Raw genomic sequence first — 26,163 nt, forward strand, 5'->3', positions numbered from 1 at the left:
AGTAATTGTTCTGTCAATTAAAAAAAAATGCAAAATTCATGATATACTTAGCAAAAGTAATAGGTTGAGGATTAGAAGATGATAGTTTAAAGTGACTGACAGCACAGTAGCTGACATGTAGCAGCTGATTTAAAGAAAGGCGAAAGGCAGAAATCAGCAAGGATGGTCAGTTAAGGCAGGCACGTGCTGCAAGTCAAGCTTACCCCAAATGCTGCAAGGTTGTGCTCCACTTTGCTGAGAGCCGACTGCTCTACTTTCACTCCAAGCGGCAGCTCTGCCAGATAGAGCTGGGCAGTGGGGCAGGTGCTTTCAGAGCCCTCCGCTGGAGCTACCATGTCCAGCTTCAGCATGGTGGGCTGTCAGTACACAGCCTCTGATGACACAGTCCAGAAAAACAAAAAAGCAAATGGCACTGTTTGTTATTTATCACTAAATAAAGTGTTCTTGCAAGGAATGTCATGGATAATGTTTCAGCAGTGTGCTGTTTGCCTCAGTGTCTCTGCAGAGCTTGAAGTTAGTGTCCTTCCTTAGTATGTAAAATAGGCATCAGGCAGGCTTTGGGAATGTCTTCCTTTTTCTTCAGTTCTGTGCAGTACTAGGAATTAGCCTGAAATTTCAGTGGTATGCTGATAATGGGACCTAACTAGCTAGGCAGAAGTAGCTGTAGTTCTGGGGCCTGCTTTGTGTGTGCTCTGATTTCAAAGATCTCTTTTCCTGGCAGGTGCTAAAAGTTCCCATACTGGAGTGCTCCCTGCACTCAGACTGCGAGTCCTGTCTGGCGCTGGAGGATCCTTACTGTGGCTGGTGTGTCCTTCAGGGACGGTAAGATGAATCCTGCTTGGGTTTTGGAGGAATAATGCTTGGGAATTGTCCCCATTTACTCTCTTCCAGTGTCAGTGTCCCCATATATATGTCTAGTGTCTGGGTTTATTTTTAGCTCCTTTGTGGGATATATTTGGCCTACAAATTCATTCTGATTTACCGTTCTTCTGTCTGCACTTCTAAAGCACCTCTATAAGTCACAGTTGCACAGTATTGTCTTTCAGTTGCTTTCTGGATCTTTGGTCACTCACAATGTTCCTGTCCAGAGGACTTCAGCCAGGTTTTAGGCTGACTGCAGCTCAAACTGCCCCTCTACAAATTTCGTCACTTCTTCTGGTGTCTCTGTTGTACTTGGTGCTTTTTTACTTCTTGCTCCCCTTCTGATATTGCTTCACAAGAAATGGTTTGTCCCAGCATGTCTATCTGCTTGCTGGCTGTCTCCATGTGAAATGCCCCAGGACCTGATTTATGGCCCTTGAAGCCGTAACTGGCAGCTGGTTACGGCTCATCCTTTGCTATGGAAGGTGGTGAGAGGATGGGACTTCATGGCTCGTTTAGCAGCTTCTCTGAGAATCTAGCAAGGGTTTCAGACAGCCAGCATGGGCTTAGGGGTTGGATGTGTGCCCTGCTAGGGCTGTGCAGATCTCTGCTAGGGCTTTCTGCTGTTTCTCTGCAGGTGCAGCCGTCGCTCGGAGTGCTTGAGGTCTGGATTGAGTGAGCAGTGGCTCTGGAGCTTCAACTCTACACAGCAGTGTCTCTCTGTCCAGTCACTAACTCCAGCCAATATCAGCCGAGAGGAAAAGAGAAATGTGAGCAATGATGATTCTCTCTGATAATCTTCAAGCACATAGAAAGAGTCCCCTGCAAAATTGTAAGGGCCCACAAGTCTTTCTGGTGCTTTCAAGCATGTCTGCCTCACATGAGGAATTTAAGTTGGCAGTCTCAGGAAATATAATTGTTTTTCCTATAAATCTGAATGTCCTTGTTTCTTAAAAGAAAGTTACTAGGTATTCTGGAGTATTCGATGGCTGCTTGAGTGAGGATCTTCCTTGGCTTGATATCTGTTATGTGCTTCTGTCTGTGAGTTCAGAGTGTTTCTGACTCTACTGATATTCTCTAGGAAGATCTAAAAGGAGCTACCCAAATGTAGGGCTTCAATCTGGCACCAGAGACCTGGCAGAAAAGCTGAAGTATGGCAGTGTTTTAAAGTCTGTTAGGGCATGACTAGAATCTGTCTTTTGCTAAAGACTTGAGCAAAGGGGAGAAATTGCCCTTTCCTTGGTGGGTGCCAAGTTCAGTGGGCGAATGGCAGGAGATGATGGGTGAAGCAGCCAGCCCGAAAAGATAGAAAAATGGATGTGTGTGTAGATAACTGCTTTATGGGGCTCTTGCTTTGAAAAAGTAGAACCAGAATATTAGATGAACTAGAAGAATGTTTTGGAGAACGGAGTATTTACTGTATGCTATTGAATTGGCAGATATTCCTGGCTATCTCAGACTTACCTTCTCTGCATGAGGAAGAATTTTACTCATGTTACTTTCAAGATTATGAAAGCTCAGCAGTTCTGACAGAGTCAGGAATCATGTGTCCTTCACCAGATCCCAACCAAACACCAGCCTTGCCAGCAGGAGCAGGTCAGTGAAATGCTTTAAATGGGGCATGATAAGCTCAGATAGCATTGTCAAGAGAAAGTACATTTTGGGTCAGAGTGCCAGGATTCGCAGCGATGGATGTGCATGGTCTGTCACCAGGTGTTCATTTCATTCTGTCATAATGTCTATTTGCTTGCTACTTGTGTGTCACGCACATCCTGTGCTATTCTGGGCTGTTGCCAGATTCCAGTGCCAAATTCTGGTGGTTGGAAAGGAGCTCCCCCTTGAAGGGTTTTGTGACAATCTGAATATGATCTGAAATGCAGTCTGGAGTGGTAGCTGGTTTGGCAGCATTTGTCATAAATCTGGAGAGAGCTGACTTAAACGCTGCTGCTTTTTCTTTCCTTTTCTTAGCAAGCAAAGTTTGATTATAAAATTATAAAAAAAAATAAAAAATAAAAAAAAAGTAAACCTTTTCAAAATCCACACATGAATGGAAGAAGAAAATACCTGTCAGAAAAGTGAAGAAGGGACCCACGGCCATTAAAAAAGATTAGAAATGAATCTGCAATGCAGCAAAACCTCAGAAAATACAGTCAGGCTGTTACTATAAACAACAATCTCTAAGTATTGCTAATTGGCCACTCCAAAGCACCTAGAAGGTTCTCTGTCTATGGCCTGTGTGTTGGATGTTCCCCAGCCTGTTGGTGTGAGCTCTGATGAGCTGCTCTCTTCAGAGAACTTGTTCAGCTGAAGTAAAGCAGGTGCTGGCTGGGAAGCAGTCCACACAAATCACCTGACTAGCTGTAGAGGTTCTGCCATGTACCTGCACAGCTGTCTGGTAGGTCTGAAACCATCTCCGTGGTCGTAACATGACAGCAGAACCAAGCCAGCTCTGTTGTTCAGACACCTTGATTTTTTGGTATTTGTCTGCTGGCTTTCATGCTGCGTGGAATAAACCAACCAGGTGTCCTTTTGAGTCAGGCACAGAGAGAGGCTTCGTGCCCTGTTACTGCAGGCAAAGTGAACGGGATTGGTTTTGCCATTTAGATAGCAAACATTGACCTGAATTTAAACTGTGAAGGTCATAAAGGTAAATCCACAGTCTAGTTTTCACTATTCTACACTTCAGATCCTTTTAGCAGCTCCTTTATAAGCCAATCTTGCTTTTACTTCAACAATTAAGTGTTTTACCTACATTATTTTCATCTTGCTTCTCTGAAGCAGCCTGCTTCTATTTTCTAACCTGAGCTTATCCGACAAGAACCATCCAGGAATCTTATCTGTGTTGTCCTTCTGCTTCTGTAGGAGCTCTTTCAGTCAGTGAACTATGGCCAAGTGCTCCTAGAAGGGTTTTGCTGTGTTAACTGTGCCAACCTTCTCTTCGTATTTGTTGTTACTTAGGTTTTCTCTCTTCTTCACTGTATTTGCAGCCCTTCTTTGTGCTATTTTTATACTCTGCTAAGAGTAATTTGAAGTTGGTAATCAGAACTATACAATTTTCTAAATGAGATGTCATTAGAGCCTCGTACACTGGTATTTTCCTATTCTTACTAAAAAGCTTTTCCCAGCTTGCTAAAATATTTTCCTCTTTTCAGCTTTACTGTAGAGGTTGCATACGGCTCATCTGTCACTGCTGACGAGTTACATGTAGGTAGCAAGATCTCTTAATTTGCAAGTGCTCAACCTTGCCTTCTCTGCTGTTGAACAGCACCATTGGCAGTCATGGCAAATAATTGGAGAAAAGAATATTAATAAATACAGCATCAGTCCTGAAATCCTGAGAGGTGTTGGCCCTTCCAGCACTGCCAGATGCAGTCACCTTTGTAACAGCGATAGGAGCTGGCAGCACTGTGGTGACTCCTGCCTTCAGCAGCATGTGATACCATATTTTTTCTTACTGCTGGCTTTTCGTGACACCTCATTGCCTGTTTTACTGGCATCATGTCTCTCTTGTCACCCTGTTAGGAATCCAGTTCAAGCCTGAGGGATCCTCTGTCAGACAGGACAGCTACTTCGTTGTCTTCCAGACTTTTGCAAATGAATGTATTTTTATATGCAAAAACAAGTCTGAACTCTCTTAGAGGAAGGATAGGCAACCTTCTTGTTACTTGTTTTTGTAATGAATTATCTTGGACAAAGGGCAGCTCCTGGAGTTGGGCAGAGCATGCAATATGTTTCCATTAGTTAGAAATCTAATGTTCAGTTTTAAGGTTGAGGGCATTTGTTTGAAATGAGGTTAATTGGCATTTTTGTAACTGCCATATGCAAAACATCTCCCTCAGGTTCATGCTCTCAGAGATAGTTAGCTATGACCATTCCTGCAGTTATTTGATCTATTACAAAGCAATGATAATTCTTTTCCCAAAGAGAAAAGCTGTCCTGAAGCTTGTAGTTAACATGAGACATAGGTTTAAAACAGATAAGTCTTTGGTCATTGCAGGTGAGTTTACAGGTCTTGTGAAGTCACTGACTCACCTCTCAGTCTGGCCATAAAAACAAAGATCTCGAGGTGATAACTGCATGTGAAGCACATGTTGGTTCCAAGGGTTGGGTTTTCCTTTGGATCACAAATGACGACAATCATCTCTGAGCCTGGAATGTCACCTCTTCACGTCACACAGAGGTGACAGTGGAGTTGCAGCAAATCTAGAGCGATCTTCAGTCATCTTCCTTCCAAGGGTTGGCAAGAGCTGTCATAAACTACCCCGATAAACTTGTCCAACCTGTTCTTAGTGTCCATAGGGTAATCTAGTGATAGAGATGCTAGCAGCATGGAAGGGAATCTGTCTCCAGGTTTGACAAGCGTCTTCCGTAGAGCGTGCTGTGTCTTTTAACAGTGGCACTCTGAGTGGCACCATTTCTAAGAAATTTTTATTTTCACTTTCAGATCATGTCACCATAAAGCTTGTAGTGCGTTTCCATGACATCTTCATTGCTTCTGTGGACTTCTCTTTCTATGATTGTGCTGCAGTGGCCCTGCTATGGAAATCAGCACCGTGAGCACCTGCTTTTTCTTGTCTGTGGTTCTAGGGAGGGTGGCTGCCCTGGATCAGCATAGAAACTACTTTTCTATCACTGTTCCAGGTGCCAGAAGTGTGTGAGCAGTCCCTGGGGATGCAACTGGTGCGTCCAGCAGCACCTCTGCACCCACAAAGCAGCCTGTGAAGAAGGAACCATTATCTACAATGAAAGGGTGCGTCTCCTACTCACTCTTTTAGTGGTGAAGCTTCCTCTTCTGCACATAGCTGTGGGGACTGTATGGAGTGGTTTTGTGCTTGGGTTTTATTCTGTGTTATTACTTTTCTCTTACCCTGCCATATTGTTTTTCTTCAGGCCCAGATCCCAACTTCAAGTGTGTTCCCTTCTTCAGCAGCTCCCCTCACTAAGTCCACTACCGTAGCCCCAACGGTGGCCGTAAAACCCATCACTCCCCCTGTGCATGCAGTATCAAGCACTGTGCCCCCCACAGAGCCCAACCACATCACATTCTCTGCTGCCTCCAATTCAATGACTGAGTCTACAGAAATCATTAGCAACCCGTACTCAACACTTTCAGCTGAAGCAGCATCTCTCCAGGCCATCACAGAACATCCCCTGCCACCACCAGCAGACAAACCTGCTGTCACTCTGCCAGGCACAGCTTCTCCTGCTGCATCTATTTTCACCAGCCCAGGCAAAAATGTGGATCATGCAGCCTTGCCAACCATAGGGCCCTCCACTGCCCAGGAGCCATGGCACACTGAGCCACCTACCACTGTAGCAGCTTCTCCTCTGTTCACATCTTCTCCAGCAGTGACACCTTCCCCTCATGTCACCAGTTTCAGATGGCCTCTGAGTTCTTTTCCTACCACGGAGGCCCTGACATCTGCCATCCCATCTCCCCAAACCCCTGGCCAGATGCTAGAGGACCCTTCTACCTCTAATGACTCTCCTGCCGTGCTGGGAACTGAAATACCTGCATCAGATCCTCCACCATCAGCTCCCCAAGATTCGCTGCTGGGGGAGGACACGGAGCTCCAGGACACAGAGGATTGGATGGATTTGCTGCAGGCTGAAAACGACACATCTCCCTTCTCTGCTTCTACTCTTTTATCGGGTGATGGTGATTCTTCAGAGAGGGATGTCCCTGACTTACCTAGGATCCTCCACCCTGACCTTGACTATCAGTATGATGCCCCTGGATTCTGGGAGGTAAGCTGCAGAATCTGCTTTTACAGTTTAAGCTGTACTTATTGGAAAGTTTGATGGGATTTGCTGGTCTGATGTTTCAGCATGTAGAAGTTGTGCTTTCTGAGAAAGTAGGTGACCACTGTAATGTGTGGGATGAGAAGTGGCAATCTGAAGTTCCCAGGCCTTGTAGAAATGCTGCTGATCTGAAGGTGGCAGCTGCTGTGATGTCCAGGATATTCACAGCTTTCTGCTATTCACTACTTCAGGCTTGTGCATCGCTTTCTTGTAACTCGCACAGATGTTTCTTTGTCCAGACAGGCTTTGCTTCTCTGTTGGCCTATTGTTTCTTTGATTTCCTGTATGAGAGGTGTGGAAATCTCTTTCTCTAAAGATGCTGTGTTTATTTCCAGAATGAAGAGCTTAGTTGGGGTCCTGGTGCATGTCCCTGTGTGCAAGGAATCCAGGGATCTTCACTGTTTCCAGTCAATGTGGCGAGGAAGATAACCCTGCTTGGAAAGAACTTCCACCTTTACCGGGTAGTTAGCTGCTATTTCACATTAGCATTGAGAAACCATATTAGTGCAGAGCACTGTTTGGGCAACCAATCCACTGGACTGCTAAAAATAATTGTCTAAGAAAGTTGTGGCTCTGCTGAGGTTTTTCCTGTGTTCTAGCAAAAAAACAGCTAGAGGAGTGCCTGACTGCTGTGAATAAGCAATTTTGTACTTGGGTTTCTTGCTGGGTAGGAGGGCGAGCAGAAAAAGGGAGACCACAGGTGTGCACCAACCTGCTGGGGGTCTGAAAGTATTTGCATTAAGGTGCACCTGTGCTGCAGTGCAGATGGCAGTTCTTGGAATAACTTTCTGCTGAATCTCTGCTAGCTGTTTCTGTCTCCACAAACAAAATACAGATCATCTGTTCTCCTTCCTTTCTGGACTGGTAATGCTGATGTGGCTATTCCTGTTGTACCTGAAGCTTCCATGGTGGGGAAAACCGGCCCTGGAAAGCTTCATTCCCAGGGTGTGCCTCTGATTAAGGGGAAAAAAAAAGTTTGCTTCTTAAGATGGAATACGGCTTTGGCAACCCTTTACAAACATCTGCTTCAGAACACAGCCCACAGAATAATTGTTGGTTTGTATGTTAAACTTGACTTCACTCAGAGGAGCTGAGCTAGTTACAGATACTTATCCTCCTTTTTTTGACAAGGCATGCATAAGCAATTTGAGGACAGGCTTACGGGAGAGAGAAGAATACACTTAGTATTTCCAAGATGCACTAATCTGTGTGCTCTGCCTTTGTTTCCAGGACCAGCAGTGGGACTATGAGTGTGTCCTGAATTTGGAAGGGAAGATGATGATGATGGATGCTTATGTGGAAGGGGATGAAGCAAACCAGTCCCTGTGTTACATCACCTGCCAGCTGAACCAGGTGAGGGACTTGTGATGGCATTTCACACTGGTACTAACTTTATTCACCTTGTTCATCTAACTGGCTGGGAGGTGAGGTTTCTGAGGAGAAAAGCACGTTTTGCTAAAATATTTGTGGAGTGTTTAACGCCATAGGGATCTTGTCTGGGGTGCTGCGTCCTGGTGGCACCGGCATTTCAGGCTGCAGAAGGATTGTGTGGTCTGAGCCACGAGATCTGTTGCTGCGTTTGACGTGGCACAGAACGGTGCTGTCAGTCGCTGCTCATTGCAACCTGCTGCTTCTGCTATAGCTGGAACTGCTGCTTAGCACAGTTTGCAGATCATGACTGCTGTGGCAATGGTTCTTTTGTGTGGGTTTGATGTGGGGCGAGGTTTACAGGCAGAGGTGATGTTCTTACTTTGCAACCTTGCATAGTCAAAAGAAAAGGAACAACATTAGCTTTTGAGCACACAGGCCCTGCAGACCAATTATAATCCTACATCCCAAAATTGCAGAAGTGCCAGCTTGAACAATTTCCTGAGCAGGTGGCTTGTAATTAGCAATCAGACATTTAGGGATGCAGTTAGGAAGTTAGACAAGTATTGCCATGAGCACACGCTTGTTTGCAGTGTTCTTCCTGGTGAACCAATGTCTGTTTCTCTTTTTAGAGCTAAGTGGTGACTGAGTGAGCCAGTAAGGACAAGCCCATGCTGCCATCGCCCGAGCTAATGCTCCTTTGGCTGCATTCATAGAAGCTCCTTATAGGCTGTGCATGATGAATGCTACTTTTTTTGTTTTTTCCAACCTGTTCAGCTAGTGTGTTTGTGCCTCCATGAGGTCCTTTACCTTGATGGTTTCTGTCTTTGCAGTACAGCTACACAGCACCTCAACTGGAATTCAATGCTGTGGTGTTTGTGCAGAGGCGGCAGCACCTTCGAGTGGACAGTGCTGCAGATCTTCACGGTAGGAATGCAACACTTCTCCAAGGGGCAGCGTAAGGAATGGAAGGGGAATTGAGAAATCCTCAGCTTTTTTATGTGTAGATATTTGGAATCTGTAGTGATCCCATCTCAGGGCAACTGAAGAAAACATACGGCCTGATTTTCATCAGTTTTCACAGAGCACAGAGGTGGAGGGGGTGCTGTGTAGGACACCAAATTGCTGAGTTATTCTATGCCTTAGGGGCTGTTTTCACATGCTTCTGGATGTTTCTCTTCCAGTGACTTTCTACAACTGCTCCGTGGGACACACTGACTGTAGCCGCTGCCAAACAGCCGACTCAAAGTACAGCTGTGTGTGGTGTGGTGGTGACAAGCCCAGCTGTATCTTCAGGGGCTCCTGCAAGGAAGAGATAGAAGACTTGTGTCCAGCACCTCTCATTCACTCCGTGAGTAACCACCTACTCACTAGTATGTGGCATTCTCCAGTTGAAACCGGAGGTCTGTGAGCTCAGAGTGCAAGCAGTGTAGTTCAGTTGTATGTTGGCACATTGAAGAGTACATTGATCCTATTCCACTGTAATTCTTTGGTGATGTGAGGATGCTAGACTTGTGCTGAGCTTTTGTTGTACTGATAGAGAACATTGGGGAATGATGTATTTGTATCTCATGTGAGCTGAAACTGATGTTCCAAAAGAAGCATAACCATTTAAAAGCTCGGAAAGGATCTGCAGATTGGATCCTCCAACTGTTGTGAGCCAGACTCTGAAACAGATTGACCCAACTGAGCCTGGGGTAAAGGAGGGCAAACACTCATGATAGTGGCACAGTGAGGATGTGAAAGGTGAGACAGGTTACTGGGATTAATTATTTTTGTTTGTTTATTTTAAGTGTTTCTTGCTAACTGCCACATGACAGGTGTCTGTAGCCATGTGTCCCTTTGCTTGTCAGCTTGTCCTCCCTCCAGTGGCACACAACGTCCATGTGCTGCATCTTGTCTTAGTTCATCTTGGATGCTGCTCAGGGACAGAGCTTTGAAGTTTGTGCAGCATGTGATTCATTGTCTTACTGATGCTGAGGGGGTAATGGTGCTTGCTGCTTCAATACAAGTAACTCGTACCAGCTTGTGCATTCCCATTCTTCAGTAGAGATGCTCTACAGAATGGTCAGCATGTTGTTGAGGTCAGGCAGAGTAGTCCTTGCCTATAGAAGTCCACAGTGGATTAATACCCTCTGGGGAATGCTGGCAATGGTGAGGAATAGAAAAGAAGGCTCTGACCATGATACTCTTTATGATCTCTCTTCTGAGGACGCGGCCTGGTACTAGTCCTGGTTACCAAAGTGAATCCATAGTGGTGACTGGAGCAGGCAGTTGGTATTGGGGCAGTTGTGCAGGGCTCTGTGCTGTAGATCAGGTGCCGGACTGAGGAGGTCTGAGATAATGTGACATTTACACGTGCGCGGGTGTCTTTGCAGGTGTACCCCCTGTCTGGACCAGTGGAAGGTGGCACTAGAATCACCATCACTGGCTCAAACCTCGGGCAGAAACATCAAGACATTGCAGACACTGTCACTGTTGCAGGAATTCCCTGTGCCGTAGATGCTCAAGAGTATGAGATCTCTAGCAGGTAGAGTATCTGCAAACCTCCTCCCAGAGACAGGCGTTGGCTTTTCCCTTGGCTGCCGACACCAGGCTGAGATTTTGTTGCCTTTTCTGTAGCAAGTATGGAGCCTTGCCCATTCCCTAGGGAGTGCCTCTGAGTGCAGTTGCCTTCTGATTAGTTTCTCTCCAGGCAGTGACCTTGGAGCGATAACTTCGTGTACAAGGCAATGACCAAACAGTGCTGCCATGTACCCAGCACGCTGCTGGGGCCTTGTGGGTTAGCATGCTCAGGGAGTCTCAGGCTCAGAGCCACTCAGTTTCATGCGTGTGTTCCCAGTCACAGCTTTATTTCAATAAAGCAAAGGATGTGGCTTTTGTAAGTGTCACTGCTAGGGAAATGTCATATTAACACATGGCAAGGATGAGAATGTGTGATTGGAGGTACAGCACAACTTGTTGCCCTCTGCTTGCGTGAGCATGTCCTTAGACTGTTATTTTTCACTTGCTGGCTAATCAACCTCCCAAAAACAAATGTAGTGAAAGGATCCTCTTAGCCTGGGACCGACAGGGGAGTCTTGTGGGCACTGTGCCACACTTCTGGTTAGCAGTGCCTAGCAGTTACACAACCTGTGAAAGTACTGGCTAGGAGGAGGCTGAGAAGGGGAAAGAGATGTTGTGCTGAATCCAGCTTATGTCAGTAATAAAGGTAACTGAGTAGCTGGTGTGCCTGGTCAAGGAAGGGCTGTATAACAGGAAAATATAGTCAGGTTTGAGAGACGTGACTGAGGCAATTAGGAAACAGGGAGAAGGAGAAAAGAATATTTTCAGGGCAGGTAAGTGGGAGCCTTGGACAAGGGAGGGAAAGGAGCCAAGCAACCAGCAGGAGATGAGGAGAGAAGAGCAGAGCAATTGTGAGTAACCTCTCATCAGAGCTATCACAAGCCCATTTTTCCATCTCGTGGTATCTGTAGCACCCTTCCCCCAGGGAGTCAGGTAAGTTCCTGCTGGGAAGTGGCCTGCTATGTTGAGCAGTGTTGTCTTGTCTGTGCTCTTTGTTTGTCTGGATCCATCTGCCTTCTGTTTTCATCCTAGAATTAGAGCATAATCCTCCTGGGGTAGCACTGTCTTTGTTCTGTCTGTCACCTGGCATCACAGGTGGTTGGCTTGAAACTGACTCCCTGCACTGCCTAGCTTCAAATTCCTGAGCCTTTTTGGTTGGGGGCATATAGCTGCGTATATGGAACTCACTCCTGAGCAAGGCACCAACAAAATTAATGTGTAAGGAAGTTGGCAAAAGTCTGCTGCAGAACTGAGTTTTTCTGTAGGGAAATCGGTGCCATAACATGGGACTCCTTGCTACTCTCTTTGAAGTATGACCTGATTTTTCACCATATCAGTTTCTCCCATGCCAAATTACAGTGGAGGGACTGGAAAGAATGAGGGGCATATCAAGGGAGCTGGCAGGTGCTAGAGGCTGCTGGCTGAAGAGCAGTGCCAGCTGGACCTCTTGTCTTGACTTTTGTTCTGCATCAGGCACAGTGCTGATGTGTGGATTGACCACTGCTAGCCCAGCGCCACTCCGGAACTCACTGTTTGGATCAGCTCTGGTCTGTAGTGGAGTTCTTTGCCTCTCTGTGCAACTGCTACAGTGAGCTTCATCCCTTCTGTCCCGCTGTCAGATAGAGTGGCTCATCTGAATGGCCACCTGCTTTACCTGCCACCCCTGAACCAGCTCGTAAAGGAGTTTCTCCATGTTCAGTTGTGTGTTCTGAGCACGTGATAAGGCTGCAAGAGAAGGGAGCTGAGGTTGCCAGGTGGTTTTAGAACATGGCACAGTGGGTACAGCTCATCTTTCCCATGCTGTGACACTGTTCTTGGATTGTCCTGCAGCATCGTGTGCGTCACTGGTGGGAGCTGGACAGAGAGATTTGGGCACATTGTGGTGGAAGTGCCTGGAGGAGGACGTGGAGTCTCCGAGCATATTTTCACCTATCAGGTAATACAGCTATCACTTCTTTGATGCCTCTCTCTGTTCTTTCAGTACTTCTGCTGTACAGGAGCGTAAGACACCCTCAGAAACTTGATGCTGGTGTTCTTTTTTCTGATTTATTTGCTGTTTGTGTTCTGCGGGGTGTTTTTTTCCCTATTGCTAAGATGATAAGAACAGCTCTGGTGGATTGTACTGAGCTATCTTTCTGATTTGCAGATTTTTGTTTGTGACTTTGTTAGGACCTTGTTAGGACTTGTGACTTTTTCTTAATCTGAAAACTAAGAACTTGAACGCTGCTTGAACAGTCTTTGCTTCTGACCTTCAGCAGCTGGCAGTGAGTCTGGAATTACTGTGCATTGCATGGATAGGTTTCCTTTATTTTTAAACACCTTTCTGATAAGTTGTTGATATCTTAAACCCAGCGACTATGGAATATTTAAGTAAGATACAATGCTCACTTTTCAACCTTGCTGTACAACTATGAATTAATGGTATGGTAATACTGGTTGCATGTCTCCATTTCCCTTGGGAGGAGGAAAGAGATGCCTGAAAAGTCTTGTGCTGTTACACTTTTGGCCATATGCTTTGTGCATTGGATTATATTTGTTGTTGTTCTTCGGTTTCCTGATGACCATTTTTAGGCAAGGTGATGGGAGCTGCGTTCTGTATTGAAGATATGAGTGCAACAGCTGTTTGTACTGTGTCATAAAGATTATTATATTCAATCCGTTTCCCAGGAATTGATAATGCTTGATGTGTTTTTTATTGAGATCTGTGCTTTGCAGGCAATGGAATTCTTATAGGCACTTCTTATGGGCATTAGCTATTTGAAAGCTCACACCTGGGCAGCTTTACTGTTGTTGTCTCCCAGCTCCTTCTCATTTAGTCTATCTCACTTTTCATTTATTAGTAGTGAACTACTTGTCCCAGTCTGTTGCCAGGCCCCCTGAGTGTTTGTGCACCATGTCTGTGGGACTGAGTTTTTGTTGCTGTGAATAATTTTATCAAATTTCCTTTCTCCTTCCCAGGTGACCCAACAACATGTTTAACTGCACAGGTCTTAACACAGATTCTTAGGGCTCCCTGCTGGTAATCTCCTCATCTGCTAGACAAACAGACAGTTTATTTGCTACCTTATGTTTCCTATCTTGAGTTCTTAATCCAGTTACTGATCTGAACAATCCCTTTGAACTGTTGATCCTAGGGTTTGTGTGTGAGGCTTATGGCTTTGCTATTTGCAGCACTGATCTGCCTTTTGCATTTTGTGGAAAAATAAGTCCCTAGCTCACGTTTCTTGCTGGTGTGGTTGGTCCCCTCCCTCTGCTGCTACCACTCCACAGTAAAAGGAGGTGCAGGACGCTAGGCTGTGATTAGGAATCTATAGCTTGTATTTTGAGTGCTGGAGATCCCTGTTCCTTTCTTTCCTTGCCTTATTTTGTGAGGTCCTTGTCATTCAAGCACTCAAGTTCTCTCTTTTATTTATTCATTTTTTTTTCTTTCCCTTTTTCCTTCCAGAACCCAGAGCTGAAATCCATAGTTCCAACTCAGGGCCCCAAAGCAGGAGGAACCTGCCTTACACTGCTGGGCTCAAAGCTGCTAACTGGACATCCTAATGAGATCAGTGTCCTGCTCGGAGACCTCCCTTGCCACATGTAAGATCAGACCTGCCAACGTGCTGGCTGTGTGCTGCCCCAACTCTGCCCTAGAGCCCTGCAGGGCTGTCAGCATTAGACTTAGAACCTTTCATCATTAAACTTAGGAAGATGGGGGAAGAGGTTCACAGGCTGTCGGTAAGGAGCAAGGCACTGTATTATAAAACCTGTCACTTCAGTGGCTCTATGAATCCCTTGTTCTCTTTTTTATCTCTCCAAGCCTCTCTGAGATGACAGAGGATCAGTTGGCATGCCAGACAAGTCCCAGCAATGTGTCTACAGAACTCCCAGTCACTATCAAATACGGAGACCAGGAGCGGAGGCTGGAAGGTTCCCTCTTCAGATATACTCTAGATCCCAATATCACTTTTGCAGAGCCACCCAAAAGCTTTCTCAGGTACAGAGACAGTGCTTGCACCTTCCTCAGGGCTCTGTGCTGTGGTAGGCAGGTACTGCAGCACTGCTGGCATGTTTGTTGTGTGGCACACTGGAGTGATGCCAGGCCTGTAGGAGTGGGCGTAAGCAGAGGAGTGGGAACATGGGCAAGACAGAGCTAGCAGTTAATAGTTGTGTGAGATGAGCTGCTTTTCTCTTCCAGTGGGGGGAGAGTACTCAGAGTTCATGGATACAACTTGGATGTTGTACAGAGCCCCAAGATTCGAGTTACAGTTTCTCCCTCTGAACGCCGGCGCCGAGGCCTGGGGAGATGGCGCAGAATCATCGCAGACACCGAGTGCCCCAAGGATGCTGTGTGCAGCATCCAGCAGGTAACAGGCAGAGGCTGTGGGTGTGTGAGGGCTGGTGTGCTGTATTGCAGGGGTGGATTTTCTGTCACTGGGGCATCTGGACCCGTTGCTCTGCTTGTGTCCTACCAACTAAGTCTTGGCCAAAGCAATGTCTGCCAGGTTAAGAGCTTTCACAAACACTGACATGAATTGGATCTACTTTTGCTTAGGGATGTTCAACATTTTTCTGCTCTCCAGCTGCCTGTCTTGAGATTGTAACTGTGGAGGTATTGATCTGACCATCAAGACAGCAGATCTTGCAGCAGAATTGAGAATATTTGGTGGCCAAAGTACAAACATTTGTATTCATAGTGCAAACAATAGAGGGCTTCCTGTACATAAACTTGGAAGTCTTGCTGAGGTATAATCATCTGACATTTCATCTGGCATTCCAAGATACATGGTGAGGATCATAGAATCATAGAATCACTAAGGTTGGAAAAGACCTAAAAGATCACCCAGTCCAACCGTTCACCTATTCCCAATAGCTCCTACTAAACCATGTCCCTCAACGCAACATCCAGTCTTTCCTTGAACACCCCCAGGATGATGCTTTTCATGTTCTTACATGTATATGAAAGCTTCTCAAACCATGAAGGATGCTTTTTTTCCATACTAAATCCCTTTTGGGTTTTTATTGCACAGATCTGGAGCTCAACGTGTGCCCAGTGGACATGACTAGTAAAAGCTGTTTCTCCAGTATTTTTTGTGACTCTGAATTCCTATGGGGGAAGGGAAAAAAAATGACTCTAGTGCTTTCACCACATGTTCAAAATATATGTAACCCAACACAGGACACTTCTTTCACAGAAACATTCAGGTTATTAAGTCTGCCTTGTGTTGGAGATCTTTGATCTAAAGCTGATGCTGCTCCAGAATTTACTGCTGGGGGAATGGCAGAGCTAATTTCCACTGTTAAGAATTTGGTACTTGCAGCAAAACCAGAAAACTGTCTTCAGAGGAACCAGGGAATTCCTCAGATCTTGTATTTTCCTCTCTACAATTAGCAGTTTCTCTGGCATTGCTCCAGATAAAAGGAGCACAGATTGGCCCCAGATTGCTCAGGGCTGGGAAGTATTGCAGAGCTGCAGGAGAAGTGTTAGTGGTTTCCCCACTGACATTTTTATCTCTGCTTTTAGTTTGAAGAACCATGTCTTGTTAACTCCTCCTACCTGATCCTGTGCAAAACTCCAGCCATTAACCTGCTACTGCGGAGTGTCCACATCAAGCTGGAATTTATTCTGGATAATCTGAGCTTTGATTTCAACTCATTGCATCCCATGCCCTTCTCTTACGAAGTCAACCCCATCCTCAAGCCGCTGAATGCTGAAGATCCTGCCAAGCCCTATCGTCACAAGCCTGGAAGTGTGATTTCTGTAGAGGTAACACAAGAAATAACATAGCTGTACAAAATTGTTGATAACCTTAGGCAGTTTTAAATTGGTGTCATGCAGCATCCAGTGTTTTAAAGCATTTGACAGGCTTGCAGCCCGTAGCAGCACATCTATTTCAGCCCCTGAGAAATGCCACGTAATAAGAGGGGAAAAGGACTGCACCAAAAAAATCTTCAGCCCATATGGATTCATAGGGCTCATAGAAAGTTCCATGCTCTTATTTTTAGTCTCAATGTAAAGTAACACTATTCATGTGTGAGATACTGGTATGAAAAAAAGCCTACACCTGCCAAACCCAAAGCTGCCAACCTTTTCATGTCACCTTAGGAGGGAAAAGAAAGGGCTCCTGTCATCTTGTGGTGCTGGTCTCCGTCATCGTCCCTGGAACTATAGATAATGGAGATGGTTTTTAGTCCCATCTGATGTTCTGTTCTATTTCTGTTCCAGGGGGAAAATCTAGATCTGGCCATTTCCAAGGATGAAGTTATGGCCATGATTGGGGAAGGAATCTGTGTGGTGAAGACATTAACGAGGAACCATCTGTACTGTGAGCCTCCCTCTGAGCAGCCGGCTCCACGGCACCGCACAAAGCGGGAGGGCACTGATCTGCTCCCGGAGTTCACGGTAGGGAATCAGCAAGAAGGCATGTTTGTAGTAGATGCACAAGCAGGATGTGGTGCTAGGAGCAGTGGGACAGGGAGAAGAAAGGCAGAAACCCTCGTGGCAAGGAGCCGTTCTTGTTCTTAACTCTACCTGTAAGTGCCAAACACTGCCTGAAAATACATGGAGCAGAATTCAGAAGTTGTGCTGTGGGACGTAGCCTTACAGGAGAGCTTTAGACCACCTGTAAGCATGATGGAGAAGCCATTTCTTTGCTTTCCAGTGCTGCACCGAGCTTATATCACGGCTGTGCTTTCTTTACAGGTGCAGATGGGAAACCTGAACTTCCTCCTGGGCAGAGTGCAGTACGACACAGAAAGCCAGCTCACCTTTCCGCTGGAGGCGCAGATTGGTCTGGGTGTTGGTGCATCCTTCGTGGCACTGATTGTTCTGGTCATTGTCTTCATATACAGGTGAGAGGCTGTTGCACTGTATGGGAGCTCCAGTTGCCCTGGAGTCCTTGGCAGCAACACAACAGCTGGTAAAGGACAGTCCCTGGGCTAAGATCACTGGGAACAATTCTGCTGCTTACAGGAGGAAGAGTAAACAGGCTCTGAGGGATTACAAGAAAGTTCAAATCCAGCTGGAAAATCTAGAAACAAGTGTTCGGGACAGATGCAAAAAGGAATTCACAGGTCAGTCACAGAGCTCCTATGTTTCTGCAGATTTGGGGAAGTTTGAAGAATCACACTGAGCCCTACTGCTTTTTTGTAGCTGCGTATTTGTTTGGGTAACTCAGGACAGGCTATAGCTTACATCCTATGCCAGTGCATTGAAACGTGGCCAAATGTCTTATTTAATGTTTCTTTTTAATTCAGAGCACAGTGATCTGTAAAGACCCCTATGATTCTCCAGTTCATCCTCCAGACTCAGATGAGGAGCTAAAGGTCAGGACAGCGCACTTGGAGGGATCTGAAGGGCAGCTGGTCCAGTCTGTGTGTAGAGCAGGTTAAATTACACCCCATACATATCCTGAGTCTGCAAACCTTGAACTTGAGCTGCTTTCAGCTGTGAGCCCTTGTGTGGGGCATCTACAGCTCTAGAACTGTGCAGGCAGCTCAGATTGTAATCTGCAACTAATGTGCGAAGGCAGGGAGGTGCAGGAAATTTCTAGTACTTCGTATATAGTTAATGCCTATGACCACAGATCAGTGCCAAACTGTGGCTTCCTCTTTATAAAACAGCAAACCAGCCCCTACCTGTAAAAGCAAATAATCACCAAATTCACTTTCTGGTTCCTCATGCAGTTCTCCCAGTGCCTAGTCTAGTGATAGATGTTCTAGTAATGGGACCCTAGTGTGACTCTTCTGATAGGAAACGTGCTTCATCTTCCCAGCACTCTCATCCTGCTGGCTCTAATTCCTGCCTAGACTCACTCCATGCTCTGTACTGTCACTTGTGTGATAATGGGGATAAAATCACAGGCGTTTCCTTTCCCCCAGACCTGATGACTGAGATGATGGACCTCACAAGTGACCTTGTGGGCACAGGCATCCCCTTCCTGGACTACAAGTCCTATGCAGAGCGCATTTTCTTTCCGGGCCACCGTGAGTCACCACTGCAAAGGGACCTGGACATCCCTGAGTGCCGTCGGCAAACTGTGGAGCAGGGCTTGGTCCAGCTCTCCAACCTGCTCAACAGCAAACTCTTCCTCACCAAGGTAATGTGCCTCTCTGTGCTGCAGCAATGCTGTGGGATTGGGGTCGTGTTGCTGTTAACTGGTGGCAGGAAGCAGGCAGCGCTCAGTGAAGTTCATTCCTATGCAGTCCCCTGTGCAGCACCCCTGCTTTCAAGAGCCAGTCGTTGTGGCTGCCTTGTTTGCAGTGGATTCACACACTGGTTTGTCTCTCCCACCAGTTCATCCACACTCTGGAAATCCAGCGCACTTTCTCCCCCAGAGACCGGGCCTATGTGGCATCACTGCTTACTGTGTCGCTGCATGGGAAGCTGGAATACTTCACTGACATCCTCAAAACACTCCTGAATGACCTTGTGGAGCAGTACGTGGCCAAGAACCCAAAGCTGATGTTGCGGAGGTGAGCCAGGCAGATGTGAGATGTGGCCCCACCTGAGGGGACAGAGCTTTTCTGTCCAGATAGCAGACTTTGAAACTGCTGTGGGTAAGATAACATTATGGGATGAGCTGCAGTTGTAGAACCAATATGTGTCCAGGCAACACATGACAGAAATGATGGTACCTCTCACCCCAGCCAGCAGCTGGCAGGGAGGAAAAAAGATGAGAGAAGAAGCTGGCATTGCCCACCCCAGGTTCCTGTTCTTTTGCAGCTGCTGCACGTTAGTTCTCTTCTTGAGTTCCAGTACTGGGACTGCCAAGTCTGCCAGTATCACTTGCTGTGTAGAGGTCCCTAGACTCACAATCGTGCCATGTTTGGAAACTAAATTGAAGTATCTCCTGTGTTCAGATCCCCATTAGCCTCCTGTCCAGTGCATCCTTCTGATCTGAACAAATTTATTTTGTTTGAGACCTGCTGGAGGCTGTCCTCTCTCCCCTCCTTGTCTGTCTCACTTCAATTCTGTCATTTGGTGCCTCCTTCAGGCTGAAAAGTGCCTCACATAAGAACTGGGATCAAAAGGATTTAACCTGAATGGTCCCTCAAGTAATTTATTCTTTCTCCCTCTTTTTTTGATTGTTTATCATTGTTCAGCATTCTCTTTTCTCAGAAGGGGTGATCTTTATCTCCATTTCCATCCTTGCTGTGCAGTATATTCACGTGACCAACCCCATGCTCTCTTTCAGGACAGAAACAGTGGTAGAGAAGCTGTTAACCAACTGGATGTCCATCTGCCTGTATGCATTTGTGAGGGTGAGTTCTTTGTGCCCTTCTGGAGTAAAAGGGCCAAGAGATGAGAGACGGTCACAGCTTTGCTCTTCTCTCACTATTAGCTGAAATAATGCCAGAGACATCCTGTGTTTCAGAAGTTACTGGGGAAGACAGATGCATTAATGCCACTTTCAGGATGCCTTGTTAGATCGTGGCGAGAGCTCAGTGTAGCTCCTGTATCATCACAGTGTAGGACACACTGGCCATAGGCTGCTCTGTGTGTGGGGAGGATGCCCCTGATTTAATTACTCTCCTGGGAGAGAGTGGCGAGGAGTGTCCTTCTGATTAGCGGCATGGAGACAGAGCCATGCCTTGGTCTTACGTGTCCAGCTGGTCCTTAGCCCCTATGTGTTCCTTGTGCTTGGAGTGGGAGCTGTTGGCAGAGACTTTCTTTGCCTGCAGTGGTAACTGCTGTATCTCCTGGTATCCTCTGATCCACTGCTCTTCTCTCTACTTGGGAGTCTGTGTTTCCAGGCTGTTGGGTTCTGCTGGGGGAAACAAGGTGAATTCCTGACAGGTGTAACTCCGTCCCTTTTGTGCCAGGACTCTGTAGGGGAGCCACTTTACATGCTGTTTCGAGGAATCAAGCACCAGGTGGACAAGGGGCCTGTCGACTGGGTGACAGGGAAAGCCAAATACACCCTGAATGACAACCGCCTTCTGAGGGAGGACCTGGAGTATCGCACTCTGGTAAGCACCAAATCTTTTGTTCCCTGTGGGCCTCTGGGGTGACAAGGCTCAGAGTCTGTCCTCATCAAGACAGAAGTACAGTATCCTGCCACTGTCTCCTGGCAGCCAGGTTTCTCCCAGCAGCACAGTGTTGTAGCTGAGTGAGAGCTCTCCTAAATGGGGCACTTCTACCCTAGCTGATAGGAGTTACCATCACAGTAATGTGGTGTATGAGCCACTCTCTGTGTCCGGAAATAAGGGGATAAAATTGCTGATGGCAATGGTGGAAGCCTCTCCCCAGCACAGTTAAACTGGCATCCAGCTCTCAGGGCAAGGCTAGGAACATGGCTTTCAGTGATACTGAAATTTTCTTTTCTGAAACTTCTTCAGTGGAAGGAATAGACGTTAACTTGCTTTAATGGCAGAAGTCAAAAGTGTGGATGTGTCGGATGTGTCAGAATAGCTGTGACCTTTTCTTTTGTTCCACAGACTTTAAATGCTTTAACACAAGCAGGAGTTGCTACAGGAGGGGCAGAGGACTCCCAGGGGATTTCTGCTAAAGTGCTAGACTGTGACACCATAACACAAGTGAAGGAGAAAATCCTAGATCAGATTTATAAAGGGATGCCGTACTGTCATCGACCAGACCCAGACACCCTGGATCTCGGTGAGCAGAACTCCTTGGTGCCAAAACTTAATGAGGACATTAAAAAGTGGTTGTTTCTGCACAGCACCCACATCTGCATGAAGTTTGTTGCTCTCTGCTGAGCTTGCAGAGTTCCTGACCGGTGGCCTTGTACTTTTGCTAGACCCAGCATGGCTTGTCATAGGAAAGGCTATAAATGTAAGAGGCAGGGGTGGGAAAGAAGCAACTGAAGTCCAGCCCCTTCCATTTCGTGATGCTTGGGGTTCTTTGCCAGATCTGGACCATGGCAGTGGCTTGAGAAAGAGGATATGGAGGGCGGGGGATGGACAGAGGATGTGTATGGGATGAGAAGACTTTTGAGTGTAAAGATGCTGTAGTCCTAAGCCAGCTCTTGCTGCCAGTGGAGTCAGTGGTAACGTTTAAATAATGTCTGTCAGAGAGGATTTTCTCTTTTCTGTCTTCAAGTTCCACTAGTTCAGGCTGGAGTGCAGTAGACTTTCAGAGATGCCTCAGCTTAACTGTTGTTTTTTTCCTTCCATGTCCTGTGTTTTAATGGCTGTAGAGTGGAGATCAGGGCTGGCAGGTCATCTGATACTGTCTGATGAGGACGTGACATCTGTTGTTCAAGGAACTTGGAAACGCCTGAACACTCTTCAGCACTACAAGGTCAGAACTGACTCTACTATTGCTTCATCTGCCCCTTCCTCTTTTACACACTGTTGTACCCCATTTATGACTGTGACTGTACTGTAAAAGTAGTACAGCTTTCGTTGCAGTGGCATATTCAGATGGAGTCAGTACTGTGTCCTGAACTGTAACTTCTCAACCAGCATAGTCCTCTTCCTAGCCTGCACTTGAGACCTGGACAGCTCTGGAGCTTGAGGGCAGTGCTGCTAAGTTCATTAATGTTCCAGTCCAAGTCAGTTAGGAGTTGATAATGCACTGGTCTGTGATGTAGCTTCTAGGACTGGAAAGATGATTTTTTTTTACCTACTTTGCACCAATGTGTCACACTTGTTCTAAATGTGAATGATGTTGATCCCTGAGCACTGCCATTTTCTCTGTATGTCAGTTACTCAGACTGCACAAACCAGATTCTCCCTCCATCAGGGCAGACAGTGGCGATGCCCCAGTATCCCTGCTCCTATTAACACTACAGTGTGTTCAGAGTTTATTTTGCTCTACAAGCACTTGCCTGTTGTGCTGATGGGAAACATGATGTTTGTTCTGAATGTTGACATTTGCGTGTGTACAGGTGCCTGATGGAGCAACAGTAGCTCTGGTGCCACGGCTGACCAAGCATATCCATAGAGAGAATCAAGATTACATCCCAGGAGAGAGTGAGTTTGATGTCTTATTCTTATAAAATAATTTTGTAGTACCTTGGTGGGACAAGAGTTGCCATAGCCCTACCTTTATGCTGCTGTAGAAGGCCGATGGGCAATTTGAACCCTTATGAGATTGTCGAGAAATCGGAATTTTGAGCAGACAAGGTGAGAACAGTACAGAAATTGTCTTTAAATAACTGCCTGTTTAGAAACACCTATGCTGGAGGATGCAGATGAAGGTGGGATAAAACTTTGGCACCTGGTAAAACCAACAGAAGAGCCAGAGCTTCCCAAGCATCGTCGTGGAAGCTTGAGAGATCGGGAGCGAGCCAAGGCAATCCCAGAGATCTACCTGACACGTCTGCTCTCTATGAAGGTGAGAAGAGGCACAGATGGTGTTGCACTTAGGATCTTACCTTCTTTCATATCCCCCTGAAGGACTGCAGGGACATGAGGGTATGAGGATAAGAGCCTAGCACTGCAATACCAAACTTTTATTCCTACTAATGCATTAAGTTTTGCAGAGCCTCTAGGAGAGTGAAATGTGTTTATCATCTCTGGGTCCCATAGATAAAGGTAGGTGCTTAATGCTTGGCAGTGGAGTTTTTGGTAGCATTGGCGACAGGGTTCGTAGGTCTGCTTGATTTCCACTTCATCAGTGGCCCAAAAGGTAGCATTGACCTGATTACTTCCTACAGCAAGATGATGCTAACTCCTCATCAGCCATGCACAGACTCAGCTGCAATCATAAATCAGGCATAGCACCTGTTCACATTCTCCTTTTTGCTTTATTCCAGTATCACTGTTGAAAATTGACCCAGGAACTTGTTCCTTAGTCTCTGTTCTTGAGAAAGGATCAGCTTTCCACTTTCCTGCTTGCAGAAGTGCAATTCCTCAAGGGAAAGCTGAGGCACTTTGCCAGGCAGTGCCTCTGTTCTGCCCACAGACTTTTTTTCTAGCTGCTGAGCAAACAAACCTTTTCTCTTCGCTCCTGTCTGGCTCAACACAGCAGCTCGGCAGTCCCCCTCCACTGCTCAGTCTCTACACTGCAGTGCCAACCCGTGGTGTTGCAGGCTCCCTCTCCTGTAGTAACTCCCCAAACTGGCTCTGAGTGGGTCTGATTGCCTTCTGTGTTTTGGTTGTTCACAAACTTTAGCCTGGGGCCTCGTTTCTCCACTGCTGCTTCCTGCAGTGGATGTGAGGTTGTTTCAGGATCACTGAAAGAACATTGCTGAGCAAAAAAGGGTAACCTGGCCTGGGCTCTTCACTTTCCTCTACCTGTGATGACCATGTCCTGCTTGGTTCTCCACAGGGCACTCTGCAGAAGTTTGTGGATGACTTGTTCCAGGTGATCCTCAGTACTAGCCGCCCTGTTCCTCTGGCAGTCAAATACTTCTTTGATCTGTTGGATGAGCAAGCTTTACACTATGGGATTGCAGACCCTGAGACCATCCATATCTGGAAGACAAACAGGTATGGTCTTCCTGTGGGCCGTGACAGAGGTGTTGCTGATCTATTTGGAGTTACCTGCTTGCAAAGAGACAGCCACCTCTGCCTACTGAGGAGAAGCATAACGAGAGTACAGGGCAGTAAAGCACAGTGTGAAAAGCTGGTTTTGCTGTGAGGGCTAATTTGGGGTATGAACAGCAGTATGTGCAAAATATCTTCCAGCACAACAGCCACTTTCTGTACCAATAAGCTGTCATGCTTCCATCTTCCTTGCAGCCTCCCACTGCGGTTTTGGATCAACATCATCAAGAATCCCCAGTTTGTTTTTGATGTGCAGACATCAGATAATGTAGATGCTGTGCTCCTGGTCATTGCACAGACCTTCATGGACTCCTGTACCATTGCTGACCATAAGCTAGGGCGGGTAAGTATGGAGGTAGCAGCATATGGCTGGCACAGGCTGTGTGAGCAGTGCTGGCTCAAGGAGGCAGCAGCTCCATGTCGTCCTCCAAGAACAGCCTGCCAGGCCTGCGCCTTGCTCCCATGTGCCACTAGAGCACTGGAGAGTAGCTCAGTGCAGACACCTGTGTTGAGGAGGAAAGAGTTTTGTTTAGAGCACAAGTTATCCTGGGGTGCTCCGTATTTGCAGCTTGCATCTGCTCAGGGTACAGAGCATGCGTGCTGTGCAGCAGACAGTGTGTGTCACACAGTGCATCTCGAGAGTCAGGCTGGCCATTGGAAAATACTTATTTGCCACCACTGTTCTCCCTGTGCCAAGAGTGGAATGGGTCACCAGAGATGAGTTGGATCTGTGGAGGATTTCAGATTTAGTCTGTGTAAAGCCTTGACCAATGTGATACCATGCTGGTCCACAGTACGGTAGAAGGCAGGCTGGAGATCCCCGAGGTCCTTTCACCTTCATGGTTCCTCAGTCTGTGTTACCAAGAAGGGAGGCCAGTATTTGAAGTGCCTCTGCACGAAGGGCCAACGTTCCAGATCCTGGACAAATGACAGACAGCAGAATGGTGTCACCTGCTCAGGTTTGTGCACTGCGTGGCGTAGGAGCTATTTGTAACCAGTTCTTGTTTTGGATGTTCAAGGACTCTCCGATCAATAAGCTGCTCTATGCCCGGGACATTCCTCGCTACAAGCAGATGGTGGAAAGGTGAGCAGTGGGTGTGGGGAGTATAGTTTAAGAACGGTGCTAGGAAGAACGTGATGGTAACTGCCTCTGTACCACCGTGCAGGTATTATGCAGACATTCGCCAGACCATCTCTGCCAGTGACCAGGAGATGAACTCTGCCCTGGCTGAGCTATCGCGGGTAAATAAACGTGTTTGTTTCAGAAATCATGCTAGCCATTCGTCTGTGCATCTCATAGGAAGTAGGTAATGCAAAGATCAGATATTCCAGCTGTGTGCTGTTCTACTCAGAACTACTAGTTGTTCCCAGTGGTTGCTTTGCTTCGTGGTACCACTGGGGAGAGAACACCATACGCTTCCAGGCAAGGAGTATGTTTGATTATTTTTTTCCTTCCCTAGGAACTGCTGGTGAATTCTCTTTCCCATTGCTTTGTGCTGGGAGTGACTCCAGTACATTTCCTTATTAGTTATGAGGACACAGAATTTGCAAGAACAATTGTTAGATGTCACAGCTTTATCTAACTTCCTCTCTTATTCAGAATTACTCAGGTGACCTCAATTCCCTGGTGGCTCTGCATGAATTGTACAAATACATCAACAAGTACTATGACCAGGTGAGTGTGTTCCCAACAGGTATGAACACAACCTTCTCCTTCTACCATCCAGTTAAAAAAAAAAACAAAACAAAACAAAAAAACCCCACCAAATTAATTATTAAGAGCAGCCAGATTATTACAATGCTGCGTATTGTTTCACTGACATACATAACTTCCATGTCATGAGTTTAATTTATTCTTGTCAATGAGGGAGGGAGGACATCATGCAAACAAGGGACTTGGCTCTAACCCAGGGGGCTGTTAGCATTTCACATGCATTTGTTTAAAATTAGGATGTTTAATATTATCTCCAGCCAGCAGTGCTGCGTGCTGGAGAAAGGCAGCCAGTGAGCTCTGTCTTGTTGCAGATCATTACTGCTTTGGAAGAAGACCCAACAGCACAGAAGATGCAGCTTGGATATAGGCTACAACAGATTGCAGCAGCTGTGGAGAATAAAGTCACAGATTTGTGA

At 46.4% G+C, this 26,163-nt stretch overlaps 1 protein-coding gene across 1 annotated transcript in view; it reads left to right on the forward strand.

The window, feature by feature from the left end:
• The window catches only part of PLXNB1 (plexin B1), a gene marked incomplete at both ends in the record, with an annotated part of 32,107 nt that extends 5,944 nt beyond the window's left edge, over positions 1-26,163 (forward strand). The window contains 33 exons of the mRNA XM_079540170.1: positions 722-822; positions 1,499-1,631; positions 2,301-2,457; positions 5,306-5,414; positions 5,503-5,611; positions 5,752-6,609; positions 6,999-7,124; positions 7,894-8,016; positions 8,865-8,958; positions 9,216-9,382; positions 10,410-10,561; positions 12,427-12,532; positions 14,042-14,178; positions 14,399-14,575; positions 14,777-14,945; positions 16,103-16,345; positions 16,805-16,981; positions 17,282-17,430; positions 17,552-17,652; positions 18,460-18,677; positions 18,875-19,053; positions 19,776-19,842; positions 20,404-20,550; positions 21,019-21,196; positions 21,738-21,841; positions 22,431-22,515; positions 22,713-22,879; positions 23,816-23,976; positions 24,229-24,376; positions 25,053-25,117; positions 25,200-25,275; positions 25,634-25,708; positions 26,059-26,163. Of these exons, the coding sequence (XP_079396296.1) occupies positions 722-822; positions 1,499-1,631; positions 2,301-2,457; positions 5,306-5,414; positions 5,503-5,611; positions 5,752-6,609; positions 6,999-7,124; positions 7,894-8,016; positions 8,865-8,958; positions 9,216-9,382; positions 10,410-10,561; positions 12,427-12,532; positions 14,042-14,178; positions 14,399-14,575; positions 14,777-14,945; positions 16,103-16,345; positions 16,805-16,981; positions 17,282-17,430; positions 17,552-17,652; positions 18,460-18,677; positions 18,875-19,053; positions 19,776-19,842; positions 20,404-20,550; positions 21,019-21,196; positions 21,738-21,841; positions 22,431-22,515; positions 22,713-22,879; positions 23,816-23,976; positions 24,229-24,376; positions 25,053-25,117; positions 25,200-25,275; positions 25,634-25,708; positions 26,059-26,163 (5,163 nt within the window). The remainder of the gene's footprint in view (positions 1-721; positions 823-1,498; positions 1,632-2,300; positions 2,458-5,305; positions 5,415-5,502; positions 5,612-5,751; positions 6,610-6,998; positions 7,125-7,893; positions 8,017-8,864; positions 8,959-9,215; positions 9,383-10,409; positions 10,562-12,426; positions 12,533-14,041; positions 14,179-14,398; positions 14,576-14,776; positions 14,946-16,102; positions 16,346-16,804; positions 16,982-17,281; positions 17,431-17,551; positions 17,653-18,459; positions 18,678-18,874; positions 19,054-19,775; positions 19,843-20,403; positions 20,551-21,018; positions 21,197-21,737; positions 21,842-22,430; positions 22,516-22,712; positions 22,880-23,815; positions 23,977-24,228; positions 24,377-25,052; positions 25,118-25,199; positions 25,276-25,633; positions 25,709-26,058) is intronic.

The sequence above is a fragment of the Tetrao urogallus genome (genome assembly GCF_951394365.1).
Source record: "Tetrao urogallus genome assembly, chromosome: 10".
In the NCBI taxonomy this organism is placed as follows: Eukaryota; Metazoa; Chordata; class Aves; order Galliformes; family Phasianidae; genus Tetrao; species Tetrao urogallus.